The sequence below is a fragment of the Phyllobates terribilis genome, unplaced genomic scaffold, assembly GCF_046119375.1.
Source record: "Phyllobates terribilis strain yellow unplaced genomic scaffold, ASM4611937v1 Scaffold_11__3_contigs__length_659146591, whole genome shotgun sequence".
Taxonomy (NCBI): domain Eukaryota; kingdom Metazoa; phylum Chordata; class Amphibia; order Anura; family Dendrobatidae; genus Phyllobates; species Phyllobates terribilis.
In genome coordinates, this window is record NW_027362771.1 from 643,269,445 (window position 1) to 643,287,643 (window position 18,199).

Genomic DNA, 18,199 nt, shown 5'->3' on the forward strand with positions numbered 1-18,199 from the left:
CGGTCAGGGCTCCTTCCCTCTGTATGGCAGGCAGTCAGTGCTCCTCCTGTCAGTCAGGGCTCCTTCCCTCTGTATGGCAGGCAGTCGGGGCTCCTCCCATTGGTTGGGGCTCCTTCCCTCTGTATGGCACACAGTCAGTGCTCCTCCTGTCGGTCAGGGCTCCTTCCCTCTGTATGGCACACAGTCAGTGCTCCTCCCGTCGGTCTGGGCTCCTTCCCTCTGTATGGCAGGCAGTCGGGGCTCCTCCTGTCGGTCAGGGCTCCTTCCCTCTGTATGGCAGGCTGTCAGGATTTCTCCCATCGGTTGGGGCTCCTCCTGTCGGTCAGGGCTCCTTCCCTCTGTATGGCAGGCAGTCAGTGCTCCTCCCGTCGGTCTGGGCTCCTTCCCTCTGTATGGCAGGCAGTCGGGGCTCCTCCTGTCGGTCAGGGCTCCTTCTCTCTGTATGGCAGGCAGTCAGTGCTCCTCCCGTCGGTCAGGGCTCCTTCCCTCTGTATGGCAGGCAGTCAGTGCTCCTCCTGTCGGTCAGGGCTCCTTCCCTCTGTATGGCACACAGTCAGTGCTCCTCCCGTCGGTCTGGGCTTCTTCCCTCTGTATGGCAGGCAGTCGGGGCTCCTCCTGTCGGTCAGGGCTCCTTCCCTCTGTATGGCAGGCTGTCAGGATTTCTCCCATCGGTTGGGGCTCCTCCTGTCGGTCAGGGCTCCTTCTCTCTGTATGGCAGGCAGTCAGTGCTCCTCCCGTCGGTCTGGGCTCCTTCCCTCTGTATGGCAGGCAGTCGGGGCTCCTCCTGTCGGTCAGGGCTCCTTCTCTCTGTATGGCAGGCAGTCAGTGCTCCTCCCGTCGGTCTGGGCTCCTTCCCTCTGTATGGCAGGCAGTCGGGGCTCCTCCTGTCGGTCAGGGCTCCTTCTCTCTGTATGGCAGGCAGTCAGTGCTCCTCCCGTCGGTCAGGGCTCCTTCCCTCTGTATGGCAGGCAGTCAGGATTTCTCCCATCGGTTCAGGCTCCTCCTGTCGGTCAGGGCTCCTCCCCTCTGTATGGCAGGCAGTCGGGGCTCCTCCTGTCGGTCAGGGCTCCTTCCCTCTGTATGGCAGGCAGTCAGTGCTCCTCCTGTCAGTCAGGGCTCCTTCCCTCTGTATGGCAGGCAGTCAGGATTTCTCCCATCGGTTGGGGCTCCTTCCCTCTGTATGGCAGGCAGTCAGTGCTCCTCCCGTCGGTCTGGGCTCCTTCCCTCTGTATGGCAGGCAGTCGGGGCTCCTCCTGTCGGTCAGGGCTCCTTCCCTCTGTATGGCAGGCAGTCAGTGCTCCTCCCGTCGGTCTGGGCTCCTTCCCTCTGTATGGCAGGCAGTCGGGGCTCCTCCTGTCGGTCAGGGCTCCTTCCCTCTGTATGGCAGGCAGTCAGTGCTCCTCCTGTCGGTCGGGGCTCCTCCAATTTCCCTTCCTTCATTACTCTTCTTGTCCTGCAGAGAAGCTTCTTGTCATCACTGTGGCCACGGACACCACAGAGGGCTACCAGCGCTTCCTCCGGACCGCCCGCCATTTTAACTACACAGTAAAGGTAAGACGCCCCTCCTGGACATGCCACATATTGGGGTCTCGCTCTCTAACCTCACCCCCCGTTCTCACAGACCCTTGGCCTGGGGCAGGAGTGGAAGGGCGGTGATGTGGCTCGCACGGTCGGCGGCGGTCAGAAGGTGCGCTGGTTGAAGGAGGCACTGGAGGATTACCGGGAGGAGGAGGACAGCATCATCCTGTTTGTGGACAGGTGAGTGCCCCCTGACAGCTTGGTTGAGGGGACGTATGTGACCACCTGACCCACCGTCTGCCATCTTTCCTCGCAGTTATGACGTCATCCTGGCCGGGAGCCCCATCGAGCTGCTCTGGAAGTTCCAGCAGTTTGAGCAGAAGGTGGTCTTCTCTGCGGAGGGCTTCTGTTGGCCGGACTGGTCCCTGGCGGAGAAGTACCCGCCGCTGAGCAATGGCAAACGCTTCCTGAACTCCGGAGGTGAGGGCGCGATGGCGGCCATGTTTACGCGTGGTGTGGTGTGACCCTCGCTGCCCTCACACCCGTCTCTCCGCAGGTTTCATCGGTTACGCCCCGCAGCTCTACCGCATCGCCCAACTGTGGAAGTTCAAGGACGACGACGACGACCAATTATTCTACACCAAAGTCTACCTGGATGAGGAGTTCAGGGTGAGGGGGCACAAACTTTTCAGCTGCGCCCCACAATGCACCTGTGCCCGGGGAGTCCGCAACTGACCTGTCCTCTCTCTACAGGAGAAGTTTAACATCGGCCTCGACCACAAGTCTAAGATCTTCCAGAATCTGAACGGAGCCATCGGTAGGTGCTGCCGGGTAACGGGGCATCGGGGGGGGGCACCTCTAGGGTAACGGGGCATCGGGGGGGGGGGGCACCTCTAGGGTAACGGGGCGTCGGGGGGGCCATCTCTAGGGTAACAGGGTGTGGGGGGGCCATCTCTAGGGTAACGGGGCGTCGGGGGGGGCCATCTCTAGGGTAACGGGGTGTTGGGCGGCCATCTCTAGGGTAACGGGGCGTCCATCTCTTCTCACAGATGAGGTTGTCATGAAATTCGACAAGAACAAGGTGCGAGCGCGGAACGTGGCTTACGACACCATCCCGGTCATAATCCACGGGAACGGACCCACAAAGGTACTGCCTGCCCTGTGCCCTGTTGGTGGCCCCCGCACCCGCTGATCCCCGGTTTCTCTCCAGCTGCAGCTGAACTATCTGGGGAATTATGTGCCGAACGCCTGGACCCACGAGGGCGGCTGCGAGGTGTGCGACCTCGACCTGCTGGACCTCTCCGAGGTGGAGGTGAGTGCAGCGCCCCCAGTGGTCCTGCCCGGAACATCATAGATCCGTATGATGGGTGTTACATGGTCTTCTCCAGTCACCTCCAGAGCTGCACTCACTATTCTGCTGTTACATCAGGTCTTATCCTTCAGTCACCTCCAGAGCTGCACTCACTATTCTGCTGTTACATCAGGTCTTATCCTTCAGTCACCTCCAGAGCTGCACTCACTATTCTGCTGTTACATCAGGTCTTATCCTTCAGTCACCTCCAGAGCTGCACTCACTATTCTGCTGTTACATACTGTCTTCCAGAGCTGCGCTCTCATGTTCTGCTCTGTAGAGCAGTGCATTGTGGGATGTAACCCTACCCCTGGAGTAACCCACGATGCACTGCGGCAGAGCATGCCCACTCCGGGCTGAGGAGTGACCTGTGATGTCTCCGCAGGACGAGGATCTGCCCCGGGTTCTCCTGGCCGTGTTCATCGAGCAGCCGACGCCGTTCTTGACGCAGTTCCTGGAGCGACTGATGACGATCAACTACCCGCGAGACCGGCTGTCCCTGTACATCCACAACAGCGTGAGTGACTGCGGGACAGCACCCCCTACAGGTCCACCAACGAATACCCGCAGACACCCACCCGCTGCCTCCTCCCCCCATCATTACTCATTGCCCCCTAGTCGGGTATTGCCCGGGTGTCCTCCCCCTTTAGCGGGGCATTGCCCGGTGCGCCCCCTGTTGGTGACATGGCGGTACACTGACCCCGGCGCGCTGTTTCCCGCCCGCAGGAAGTTTACCACGAGCAGCACATCCAGAACTTCTTTGAGAACCACAAGGAGGAGTTCCCGGCTGTGAAGGTGGTGGGTCCTGAGGAGGCGCTTAGCCAGGGCGAGGCCCGGGACATGGGCATGTAAGTACGAGGGCAGGGCCTGGTCTGGGGGGTGGATCCTGGTCTGGGGGCACAGTGCGCTGCAGCGCTCTCACTCGCTGTGTGTGGCAGGGACCTGTGCCGGCAGGACGAGGCCTGCGACTACTACTTCAGTGTGGACGCCGACGTGGTGCTGACCAACCCCGACACCCTGTACATCCTGATCCAGGAGAAGCGGTCAGTGCGGGCCGAGGGTGGGACGGGCCGCCCGACACTATGGGGGGAGGGGGGCCGGCCGACACTATGGAGGGGGAGGGGGACCGCCGGGGGGCGCTCTACAGTCGGGAGGGTAGGTGGGCTTTGCAGACATGTGACCTGACACCTAATCCTCTCTCTGCAGGAAAGTCATCGCCCCCATGGTGTCTCGCAGCGGCAAACTGTGGTCCAACTTCTGGGGGGCGCTCAGCCCGGAGGGGTTCTATGCCCGGTCCGAGGACTACGTGGATATCGTGCAGGGAAAGCGGATGTGAGTGACTGGCGCCCTGCAGTGGGCGAGGACAATGAATGATTAACCCATCACCTTCAGGATGTCGGGGCTGCTCACACCTGTCTGTCTTGCAGTGGGGTGTGGAACGTCCCGTACATCGCCCACTCTTACCTCATTACGGGGGAGACGATTCGGAGGGAACTGTCGCGCCGGAACGTCTTCACATTGTCAGGGGTCGACTCCGACATGTCGTTCTGTAAGAGCGTGAGGGATAAGGTAGGTGACGGCATGCGGGGAATGATGAGGGTGATGGTTCCCAGGTGACTCCTTTTCTGTCCTCTACAGAGCGTCTTCCTGCACATCAGTAATCGCGATGACTTTGGTCGTCTGATCTCCACGTCCAAGTACAACACCTCCCGACTGCACAGCGACTTGTGGCAAATCTTTGAAAACCCTGTGGTAAGAAGCCCCTCCCCATTCTCACTGCTCTGCCCCCAGATGCCGCTCCTCTTCTCACTCTGTGCACGTCCCCCAGATGCAGCTCCTCTTCTCACTCTGCACCTCCCCCAGATGCAGCTCCTCTTCTCACTCTGTGCTCCTCCCCCAGATGCCGCTCCTCTTCTCACTCTGCACCTCCCCCAGATGCAGCTCCTCTTCTCAATCTGTGCTCATCCCCCAGATGCAGCTTCTCTTCTCACTCTGTGCTCCTCCCCCAGATGCAGCTCCTCTTCTCACTCTGCACCTCCCCCAGATGCAGCTCCTCTTCTCACTCTGCACCTCCCCCAGATGCAGCTCCTCTTCTCACTCTGTGCTCCTCCCCCAGATGCCGCTCCTCTTCTCATTCTGCACCTCCCCCAGATGCAGCTCCTCTTCTCACTCTGTGCTCCTCCCCCAGATGCAGCTCCTCTTCTCACTCTGTGCTCCTCCCCCAGATGCAGCTCCTCTTCTCACTCTGCACCTCCCCCAGATGCAGCTCCTCTTCTCCATCTGTGCTCCTCCCCCAGATGCAGCTTCTCTTCTCACTCTGTGCTCCTCCCCCAGATGCAGCTCCTCTTCTCCATCTGTGCTCCTCCCCCAGATGCCGCTCCTCTTCTCACTCTGCACCTCCCCCAGATGCAGCTCCTCTTCTCCATCTGTGCTCCTCCCCCAGATGCAGCTCCTCTTCTCACTCTGTGCTCCTCCCCCAGATGCAGCTCCTCTTCTCACTCTGCACCTCCCCCAGATGCAGCTCCTCTTCTCACTCTGTGCTCCTCTCCCCAGATGCCGCTCGTCTTCTCACTCTGTGCTCCTCTCCCCAGATGCCGCTCGTCTTCTCACTCTGTGCTCCTCTCCCCAGATGCCGCTCGTCTTCTCACTCTGTGCTCCTCTCCCCAGATGCCGCTCGTCTTCTCACTCTGTGCTCCTCCCCCAGATGCAGCTCCTCTTCTCACTCTGTGCTCCTCTCCCCAGATGCCGCTCGTCTTCTCACTCTGTGCTCCTCTCCCCAGATGCCGCTCGTCTTCTCACTCTGTGCTCCTCTCCCCAGATGCCGCTCGTCTTCTCACTCTGTGCTCCTCTCCCCAGATGCCGCTCCTCTTCTCACTCTGTGCTCCTCTCCCCAGATGCCGCTCCTCTTCTCACTCTGTGCTCCTCTCCCCAGATGCCGCTCGTCTTCTCACTCTGTGCTCCTCTCCCCAGATGCCGCTCGTCTTCTCACTCTGTGCTCCTCTCCCCAGATGCCGCTCGTCTTCTCACTCTGTGCTCCTCTCCCCAGATGCCGCTCGTCTTCTCACTCTGTGCTCCTCTCCCCAGATGCCGCTCGTCTTCTCACTCTGTGCTCCTCTCCCCAGATGCCGCTCGTCTTCTCACTCTGTGCTCCTCTCCCCAGATGCCGCTCGTCTTCTCACTCTGTGCTCCTCTCCCCAGATGCCGCTCGTCTTCTCACTCTGTGCTCCTCTCCCCAGATGCCGCTCGTCTTCTCACTCTGTGCTCCTCTCCCCAGATGCCGCTCGTCTTCTCCATCTGTGCTCCTCTCCCCAGATGCCGCTCGTCTTCTCACTCTGTGCTCCTCTCCCCAGATGCAGCTCGTCTTCTCACTCTGTGCTCCTCCCCCAGATGCCGCTCGTCTTCTCACTCTGTGCTCCTCCCCCAGATGCCGCTCGTCTTCTCACTCTGTGCTCCTCTCCCCAGATGCCGCTCGTCTTCTCACTCTGTGCTCCTCTCCCCAGATGCCGCTCGTCTTCTCACTCTGTGCTCCTCTCCCCAGATGCCGCTCGTCTTCTCACTCTGTGCTCCTCTCCCCAGATGCCGCTCGTCTTCTCACTCTGTGCTCCTCTCCCCAGATGCCGCTCGTCTTCTCACTCTGTGCTCCTCTCCCCAGATGCCGCTCGTCTTCTCACTCTGTGCTCCTCTCCCCAGATGCCGCTCCTCTTCTCACTCTGTGCTCCTCTCCCCAGATGCCGCTCCTCTTCTCACTCTGTGCTCCTCTCCCCAGATGCCGCTCCTCTTCTCACTCTGTGCTCCTCTCCCCAGATGCCGCTCCTCTTCTCACTCTGTGCTCCTCCCCCCAGATGCAGCTCCTCTTCTCACTCTGTGCTCCTCCCCCAGATGCAGCTCCTCTTCTCACTCTGTGCTCCTCCCCCAGATGCAGCTCCTCTTCTCACTCTGTGCTCCTCTCCCCAGATGCCGCTCCTCTTCTCACTCTGTGCTCCTCTCCCCAGATGCAGCTCCTCTTCTCACTCTGTGCTCCTCTCCCAGATGCCGCTCGTCTTCTCACTCTGTGCTCCTCCCCCAGATGCAGCTCCTCTTCTCACTCTGTGCTCCTCCCCCAGATGCAGCTCCTCTTCTCACTCTGTGCTCCTCACCCAGATGCAGCTCCTCTTCTCACTCTGTGCTCCTCCCCCAGATGCAGCTCCTCTTCTCACTCTGTGCTCCTCCCCCAGATGCAGCTCCTCTTCTCACTCTATGCTGCTCCTCCTTTATAACTAGCTCCTCCCCTCCTTCGTTGCCCCTCCCCCAGCTTTCACATTCTCTTTTCTCGCCAGGACTGGAAGGAGAAATACATCCATGAGAATTACTCTCTGATCTTTGAGGAGGATTATTATGAGCAGGTAACGTGGTGGCGGCCGGGGGTGGGATGGCGCCATGTGCGGGGGATGAGGACTGACGAGGTGTCACTCTCCGCAGCCCTGTCCGGACGTCTACTGGTTCCCCATCTTCAAGGACGTCATGTGCGATGAGTTTGTGGAGCAAATGGAAAACTTCGGCCGATGGTCCGGGGGCAAAAACGAGGTAACGGGACGCGGGAATAATAATAATGAGCCTGTAATATACCGCGGGGTTAATAATAATAATAATGAGCCTGTAATATACCGCGGGGATAATAATAATAATAATGAGCCTGTAATATACCGCGGGGTTAATAATAATAATAATGAGCCTGTAATATACCGCGGGGATAATAATAATAATAATGAGCCTGTAATATACCGCGGGGATAATAATAATAATAATGAGCCTGTAATATACCGCGGGGATAATAATAATAATAATGAGCCTGTAATATACCGCGGGGATAATAATAATAATAATGAGCCTGTAATATACCGCGGGGATAATAATAATGAGCCTGTAATATACCGTGGGGTTAATAATAATAATAATGAGCCTGTAATATACCGCGGGGATAATAATAATAATAATGAGCCTGTAATATACCGCGGGGATAATAATAATAATAATGAGCCTGTAATATACCGCAGGGATAATAATAATAATAATGAGCCTGTAATATACCGCGGGGATAATAATAATAATAATGAGCCTGTAATATACCGCGGGGATAATAATAATAATAATAATGAGCCTGTAATATACCGCGGGGATAATAATAATAATAATGAGCCTGTAATATACCGCGGGGTTAATAATAATAATAATAATGAGCCTGTAATATACCGCGGGGATAATAATAATAATGATGAGCCTGTAATATACCGCGGGGATAATAATAATAATGAGCCTGTAATATACCGCGGGGATAATAATAATAATGAGCCTGTAATATACCGCGGGGATAATAATAATAATAATGATCCTGTAATATACCGCGGGGATAATAATAATAATGAGCCTGTAATATACCGCGGGGATAATAATAATAATAATAATAATGAGCCTGTAATATACCGCGGGGATAATAATAATAATAATAATAATAATGAGCCTGTAATATACCGCGGGGATAATAATAATAATGAGCCTGTAATATACCGCGGGGATAATAATAATAGTAATAATGAGCCTGTAATATACCGCGGGGATAATAATAATAATAATAATGAGCCTGTAATATACCGCGGGGATAATAATAATAATAATGAGCCTGTAATATACCGCGGGGATAATAATAATAATAATGAGCCTGTAATATACCGCGAAGATAATAATAATGAGCCTGTAATATACCGCGGGGATAATAATAATAATAATGAGCCTGTAATATACCGCGAAGATAATAATAATGAGCCTGTAATATACCGCGGGGATAATAATAATAATAATGAGCCTGTAATATACCGCGAAGATAATAATAATGAGCCTGTAATATACCGCGGGGATAATAATAATAATAATGAGCCTGTAATATACCGCGAAGATAATAATAATGAGCCTGTAATATACCGCGGAGATAATAATAATAATAATAATGAGCCTGTAATATACCGCGGGGATAATAATAATAATAATGAGCCTGTAATATACCGCGGGGATAATAATAATGAGCCTGTAATATACCGCGGGGATAATAATAATAATAATGAGCCTGTAATATACCGCGGAGGATAATAATAATAATGAGCCTGTAATATACCGCGGAGGATAATAATAATAATGAGCCTGTAATATACCGCGGGGATAATATTAATAATAATAATAATGAGCCTGTAATATACCGCGGGGATAATAATAATAATAATGAGCCTGTAATATACCGCGGGGATAATATTAATAATAATAATAATGAGCCTGTAATATACCGCGGGGATAATAATAATAATGAGCCTGTAATATACCGCGGGGATAATAATAATAATGAGCCTGTAATATACCGCGGGGATAATAATAATAGTAATAATGAGCCTGTAATATACCGCGGGGATAATAATAATAATAATAATGAGCCTGTAATATGCCGCGGGGATAATAATAATAATGAGCCTGTAATATACCGCGGGGATAATAATAATAGTAATAATGAGCCTGTAATATACCGCGGGGATAATAATAATAATAATGAGCCTGTAATATACCGCGGGGATAATAATAATAATAATAATGAGCCTGTAATATACCGCGGGGATAATAATAATAATAATAATGAGCCTGTAATATACCGCGGGGATAATAATAATAATAATGAGCCTGTAATATACCGCGAAGATAATAATAATGAGCCTGTAATATACCGCGGGGATAATAATAATAATAATGAGCCTGTAATATACCGCGAAGATAATAATAATGAGCCTGTAATATACCGCGGAGATAATAATAATAATAATAATGAGCCTGTAATATACCGCAAAGATAATAATAATGAGCCTGTAATATACCGCGGGGATAATAATAATAATAATGAGCCTGTAATATACCGCGGGGATAATAATAATGAGCCTGTAATATACCGCGGGGATAATATTAATAATAATAATAATGAGCCTGTAATATACCGCGGGGATAATAATAATGAGCCTGTAATATACCGCGGGGATAATAATAATAATAATAATGAGCCTGTAATATACCGCGGGGATAATAATAATAATGAGCCTGTAATATACCGCGGGGATAATAATAATAATGAGCCTGTAATATACCGCGGGGATAATAATAATAATAATAATAATAATGAGCCTGTAATATACCGCGGGGATAATAATAATAATGAGCCTGTAATATACCGCGGGGATAATAATAATAATAATAATAATAATGAGCCTGTAATATACCGCGGGGATAATAATAATAATGAGCCTGTAATATACTGCGGGGATAATAATAATAATGAGCCTGTAATATACCGCGGGGATAATAATAATAATAATGAGCCTGTAATATACCGCGGGGATAATAATAATAATAATAATAATGAGCCTGTAATATACCGCGGGGATAATAATAATAATGAGCCTGTAATATACCGCGGAGATAATAATAATAATAATAATAATAATGAGCCTGTAATATACCGCGGGGATAATAATAATAATAATGAGCCTGTAATATACCGCGGGGATAATAATAATAATAATAATAATAATGAGCCTGTAATATACCGCGGGGATAATAATAATAATAATGAGCCTGTAATATACCGCGGGGATAATAATAATAATAATAATAATGAGCCTGTAATATACCGCGGAGATAATAATAATAATGAGCCTGTAATATACCGCAGGGATAATAATAATAATAATGAGCCTGTAATATACCGCGGAGGATAATAATAATAATAATGAGCCTGTAATATACCGCGGGGATAATAATAATAATAATGAGCCTGTAATATACCGCGGGGATAATAATAATAATGAGCCTGTAATATACCGCGGGGATAATAATAATAATAATGAGCCTGTAATATACTGCGGGGATAATAATAATGAGTCTGTAATATACCGCGGGGATAATAATAATAATAATGAGCCTGTAATATACTGCGGGGATAATAATAATGAGTCTGTAATATACCGCGGGGATAATAATAATAATGAGCCTGTAATATACCGCGGAGATAATAATAATAATAATGAGCCTGTAATATACCGCGGGGATAATAATAATAATAATGAGCCTGTAATATACCGCGGGGATAATAATAATAATAATGAGCCTGTAATATACCGCGGGGATAATAATAATAATAATAATAATGAGCCTGTAATATACCGCGGGGATAATAATAATAATAATGAGCCTGTAATATACCGCGGGGATAATAATAATAATAATAATGAGCCTGTAATATACCGCGGGGATAATAATAATGAGCCTGTAATATACCGCGGAGATAATAATAATAATGAGCCTGTAATATACCGCAGGGATAATAATAATAATAATAATGAGCCTGTAATATACTGCGCGGATAATAATAATAATAATGAGCCTGTAATATACCGCGGGGATAATAATAATAATAATGAGCCTGTAATATACCGCGGGGATAATAATAATAATGAGCCTGTAATATACCGCGGGGATAATAATAATAATAATGAGCCTGTAATATACTGCGGGGATAATAATAATGAGTCTGTAATATACCGCGGGGATAATAATAATAATAATGAGCCTGTAATATACTGCGGGGATAATAATAATGAGTCTGTAATATACCGCGGGGATAATAATAATAATAATAATGAGCCTGTAATATACCGCGGGGATAATAATAATGAGCCTGTAATATACCGCGGGGATAATAATAATAATAATAATGAGCCTGTAATATACCGCGGGGATAATAATAATAATAATAATGAGCCTGTAATATACCGCAGGGATAATAATAATGAGCCTGTAATATACCGCGGGGATAATAATAATGAGCCTGTAATATACCGCAGGGATAATAATAATGAGCCTGTAATATACCGCGGGGATAATAATAATGAGCCTGTAATATACCGCGGGGATAATAATAATAATAATGAGCCTGTAATATACCGCGAAGATAATAATAATAATAATGAGCCTGTAATATACTGCGGGGATAATAATAATAATAATGAGCCTGTAATATACTGCGGGGATAATAATAATGAGCCTGTAATATACCGCGGAGATAATAATATTAATAATGAGCCTGTAATATACCGCAGGGATAATAATAATAATAATGAGCCTGTAATATACCGCGGAGATAATAATAATAATGAGCCTGTAATATACCGCGGGGATAATAATAATAATGAGCCTGTAATATACCGCGGAGATAATAATAATAATAATGAGCCTGTAATATACCGCGGAGATAATAATAATAATGAGCCTGTAATATACCGCGGAGATAATAATAATAATGAGCCTGTAATATACCGCGGGGATAATAATAATAATAATGAGCCTGTAATATACCGCGGGGATAATAATAATAATGAGCCTGTAATATACCGCGGGGATAATAATAATAATAATGAGCCTGTAATATACCGCGGGGATAATAATAATAATAATGAGCCTGTAATATACCGCGGGGATAATAATAATAATAATGAGCCTGTAATATACCGCGGGGATAATAATAATAATAATGAGCCTGTAATATACCGCGGAGGATAATAATAATAATAATAATAATGAGCCTGTAATATACCGCGGGGATAATAATAATAATAATGAGCCTGTAATATACCGCGGGGATAATAATAATAATAATGAGCCTGTAATATACCGCGGGGATAATAATAATAATAATGAGCCTGTAATATACTGCGGGGATAATAATAATAATAATGAGCCTGTAATATACCGCGGAGGATAATAATAATAATAATGAGCCTGTAATATACCGCAGGGATAATAATAATAATAATGAGCCTGTAATATACCGCAGGGATAATAATAATAATAATGAGCCTGTAATATACCGCGGGGATAATAATAATAATAATAATGAGCCTGTAATATACCGCGGGGATAATAATAATAATAATAATGAGCCTATAATATACCGCGGGGATAATAATAATAATAATAATGAGCCTGTAATATACCGCGGGGATAATAATAATAATAATAATGAGCCTGTAATATACCGCGGGGATAATAATAATAATAATAATGAGCCTCTAATATACCGCGGGGATAATAATAATAATAATAATGAGCCTATAATATACCGCGGGGATAATAATAATAATAATGAGCCTGTAATATACCGCGGGGATAATAATAATAATAATAATGAGCCTGTAATATACCGCGGGGATAATAATAATAATAATGAGCCTGTAATATACTGCGGGGATAATAATGAGCCTGTAATATACCGCGGGGATAATAATAATAATAATGAGCCTGTAATATACCGCGGAGGATAATAATAATAATAATGAGCCTGTAATATACCGCAGGGATAATAATAATAATAATGAGCCTGTAATATACTGCGGGGATAATAATAATAATGAGCCTATAATATACCGCGGGGATAATAATAATAATAATGAGCCTATAATATACCGCGGGGATAATAATAATAATAATGAGCCTGTAATATACCGCGGGGATAATAATAATAATAATAATGAGCCTGTAATATACCGCGGGGATAATAATAATAATAATGAGCCTGTAATATACCGCGGGGATAATAATAATAATAATGAGCCTGTAATATACCGCGGGGATAATAATAATGAGCCTGTAATATACCGCGGGGATAATATTAATAATAATAATAATGAGCCTGTAATATACCGCGGGGATAATAATAATGAGCCTGTAATATACCGCGGGGATAATAATAATAATAATAATGAGCCTGTAATATACCGCGGGGATAATAATAATAATGAGCCTGTAATATACCGCGGGGATAATAATAATAATGAGCCTGTAATATACCGCGGGGATAATAATAATAATAATAATAATAATAATGAGCCTGTAATATACCGCGGGGATAATAATAATAATGAGCCTGTAATATACCGCGGGGATAATAATAATAATAATAATAATAATGAGCCTGTAATATACCGCGGGGATAATAATAATAATGAGCCTGTAATATACTGCGGGGATAATAATAATAATGAGCCTGTAATATACCGCGGGGATAATAATAATAATAATGAGCCTGTAATATACCGCGGGGATAATAATAATAATAATAATAATAATGAGCCTGTAATATACCGCGGGGATAATAATAATAATGAGCCTGTAATATACCGCGGAGATAATAATAATAATAATAATAATGAGCCTGTAATATACCGCGGGGATAATAATAATAATAATAATAATAATGAGCCTGTAATATACCGCGGGGATAATAATAATAATAATGAGCCTGTAATATACCGCGGGGATAATAATAATAATAATAATAATGAGCCTGTAATATACCGCGGGGATAATAATAATGAGCCTGTAATATACCGCGGAGATAATAATAATAATGAGCCTGTAATATACCGCAGGGATAATAATAATAATAATGAGCCTGTAATATACCGCGGAGGATAATAATAATAATAATGAGCCTGTAATATACCGCGGGGATAATAATAATAATAATGAGCCTGTAATATACCGCGGGGATAATAATAATAATGAGCCTGTAATATACCGCGGGGATAATAATAATAATAATGAGCCTGTAATATACTGCGGGGATAATAATAATGAGTCTGTAATATACCGCGGGGATAATAATAATAATGAGCCTGTAATATACCGCGGAGATAATAATAATAATAATAATAATAATGAGCCTGTAATATACCGCGGGGATAATAATAATAATAATGAGCCTGTAATATACCGCGGGGATAATAATAATAATAATGAGCCTGTAATATACCGCGGGGATAATAATAATAATAATGAGCCTGTAATATACCGCGGGGATAATAATAATAATAATAATGAGCCTGTAATATACCGCGGGGATAATAATAATGAGCCTGTAATATACCGCGGAGATAATAATAATAATGAGCCTGTAATATACCGCAGGGATAATAATAATAATAATGAGCCTGTAATATACTGCGCGGATAATAATAATAATAATGAGCCTGTAATATACCGCGGGGATAATAATAATAATAATGAGCCTGTAATATACCGCGGGGATAATAATAATAATGAGCCTGTAATATACCGCGGGGATAATAATAATAATAATGAGCCTGTAATATACTGCGGGGATAATAATAATGAGTCTGTAATATACCGCGGGGATAATAATAATAATAATGAGCCTGTAATATACTGCGGGGATAATAATAATGAGTCTGTAATATACCGCGGGGATAATAATAATAATAATAATGAGCCTGTAATATACCGCGGGGATAATAATAATGAGCCTGTAATATACCGCGGGGATAATAATAATAATGAGCCTGTAATATACCGCGGGGATAATAATAATAATAATAATGAGCCTGTAATATACCGCAGGGATAATAATAATGAGCCTGTAATATACCGCGGGGATAATAATAATGAGCCTGTAATATACCGCAGGGATAATAATAATGAGCCTGTAATATACCGCGGGGATAATAATAATGAGCCTGTAATATACCGCGGGGATAATAATAATAATAATGAGCCTGTAATATACCGCGAAGATAATAATAATAATAATGAGCCTGTAATATACTGCGGGGATAATAATAATAATAATGAGCCTGTAATATACTGCGGGGATAATAATAATGAGCCTGTAATATACCGCGGAGATAATAATATTAATAATGAGCCTGTAATATACCGCGGGGATAATAATAATAATAATGAGCCTGTAATATACCGCGGGGATAATAATAATAATAATGAGCCTGTAATATACTGCGGGGATAATAATAATAATAATGAGCCTGTAATATACCGCGGGGATAATAATAATAATAATGAGCCTGTAATATACCGCGGAGATAATAATAATAATGAGCCTGTAATATACCGCGGAGATAATAATATTAATAATGAGCCTGTAATATACCGCGGGGATAATAATAATAATAATGAGCCTGTAATATTCCGCGGGGATAATAATAATAATAATGAGCCTGTAATATACCGCGGAGATAATAATAATAATGAGCCTGTAATATACCGCGGGGATAATAATAATAATGAGCCTGTAATATACCGCGGAGATAATAATAATAATAATAATGAGCCTGTAATATACCGCGGAGATAATAATAATAATGAGCCTGTAATATACCGCGGAGATAATAATAATAATGAGCCTGTAATATACCGCGGGGATAATAATAATAATAATGAGCCTGTAATATACCGCGGGGATAATAATAATAATGAGCCTGTAATATACCGCGGGGATAATAATAATAATAATGAGCCTGTAATATACCGCGGGGATAATAATAATAATAATGAGCCTGTAATATACCGCGGGGATAATAATAATAATAATGAGCCTGTAATATACCGCGGGGATAATAATAATAATAATGAGCCTGTAATATACCGCGGAGGATAATAATAATAATAATAATAATGAGCCTGTAATATACCGCGGGGATAATAATAATAATAATGAGCCTGTAATATACCGCGGGGATAATAATAATAATAATGAGCCTGTAATATACCGCGGGGATAATAATAATAATAATGAGCCTGTAATATACCGCGGGGATAATAATAATAATAATGAGCCTGTAATATACCGCGGGGATAATAATAATAATAATGAGCCTGTAATATACTGCGGGGATAATAATAATAATAATGAGCCTGTAATATACCGCGGAGGATAATAATAATAATAATGAGCCTGTAATATACCGCAGGGATAATAATAATAATAATGAGCCTGTAATATACTGCGGGGATAATAATAATAATGAACCTCTAATATACCGCGGGGATAATAATAATAATAATAATGAGCCTGTAATATACCGCGGGGATAATAATAATAATAATAATGAGCCTGTAATATACCGCGGGGATAATAATAATAATAATGAGCCTGTAATATACTGCGGGGATAATAATGAGCCTGTAATATACCGCGGGGATAATAATAATAATAATGAGCCTGTAATATACCGCGGAGGATAATAATAATAATGAGCCTGTAATATACCGCAGGGATAATAATAATAATAATGAGCCTGTAATATACTGCGGGGATAATAATAATAATGAGCCTATAATATACCGCGGGGATAATAATAATAATAATAATGAGCCTATAATATACCGCGGGGATAATAATAATAATAATGAGCCTGTAATATACCGCGGGGATAATAATAATAATAATAATGAGCCTGTAATATACCGCGGGGATAATAATAATAATAATGAGCCTGTAATATACCGCGGGGATAATAATAATAATAATAATGAGCCTGTAATATACCGCGGGGATAATAATAATAATAATGAGCCTGTAATATACTGCGGGGATAATAATGAGCCTGTAATATACCGCGGGGATAATAATAATAATAATAATGAGCCTGTAATATACCGCGGGGATAATAATAATAATAATGAGCCTGTAATATACTGCGGGGATAATAATAATAATAATGAGCCTGTAATATACCGCGGGGATAATAATAATAATAATAATGAGCCTGTAATATACCGCAGGGATAATAATAATAATAATGAGCCTGTAATATACTGCGGGGATAATAATAATAATAATAATGAGCCTGTAATATACCGCGGGGATAATAATAATAATAATAATGAGCCTGTAATATACCGCGGGGATAATAATAATAATAATGAGCCTGTAATATACTGCGGGGATAATAATAATAATAATAATGAGTCTGTAATATACCGCGGGGATAATAATAATAATAATAATGAGCCTGTAATATACCGCGGGGATGATAATAATAATAATAATGAGCCTGTAATATACCGCGGAGGATAGTAATAATAATAATGAGCCTGTAATATACCGCGGGGATAATAATAATAATGAGCCTGTAATATACTGCGGGGATAATAATAATAATAATAATGAGCCTGTAATATACCGCGGAGGATAATAATAATAATAATGAGCCTGTAATATACCGCGGGGATAATAATAATAATAATGAGCCTGTAATATACTGCGGGGATAATAATAATAATAATAATGAGCCTGTAATATACCGCGGAGGATAATAATAATAATAATGAGCCTGTAATATACCGCGGGGATAATAATAATAATGAGCCTGTAATATACCGCGGGGATAATAATAATAATGAGCCTGTAATATACTGCGGGGATAATAATAATAATAATAATGAGCCTGTAAT

The 18,199-nt window shown here is 43.9% G+C and overlaps 1 protein-coding gene across 1 annotated transcript in view; it reads left to right on the top strand.

The window, feature by feature from the left end:
• PLOD3 (procollagen-lysine,2-oxoglutarate 5-dioxygenase 3) overlaps positions 1 to 18,199 on the top strand; it is a 60,187-nt gene that overhangs the window by 14,880 nt on the left and 27,108 nt on the right. Inside the window, exons 2-16 of the mRNA XM_073654547.1 lie at positions 1,460 to 1,551; positions 1,622 to 1,758; positions 1,835 to 1,998; positions 2,075 to 2,187; positions 2,272 to 2,335; positions 2,568 to 2,665; positions 2,729 to 2,830; positions 3,255 to 3,386; positions 3,596 to 3,717; positions 3,808 to 3,912; positions 4,076 to 4,201; positions 4,297 to 4,438; positions 4,508 to 4,621; positions 7,186 to 7,251; positions 7,328 to 7,432. Of these exons, the coding sequence (XP_073510648.1) occupies positions 1,460 to 1,551; positions 1,622 to 1,758; positions 1,835 to 1,998; positions 2,075 to 2,187; positions 2,272 to 2,335; positions 2,568 to 2,665; positions 2,729 to 2,830; positions 3,255 to 3,386; positions 3,596 to 3,717; positions 3,808 to 3,912; positions 4,076 to 4,201; positions 4,297 to 4,438; positions 4,508 to 4,621; positions 7,186 to 7,251; positions 7,328 to 7,432 (1,682 nt within the window). The remainder of the gene's footprint in view (positions 1 to 1,459; positions 1,552 to 1,621; positions 1,759 to 1,834; positions 1,999 to 2,074; positions 2,188 to 2,271; positions 2,336 to 2,567; positions 2,666 to 2,728; positions 2,831 to 3,254; positions 3,387 to 3,595; positions 3,718 to 3,807; positions 3,913 to 4,075; positions 4,202 to 4,296; positions 4,439 to 4,507; positions 4,622 to 7,185; positions 7,252 to 7,327; positions 7,433 to 18,199) is intronic.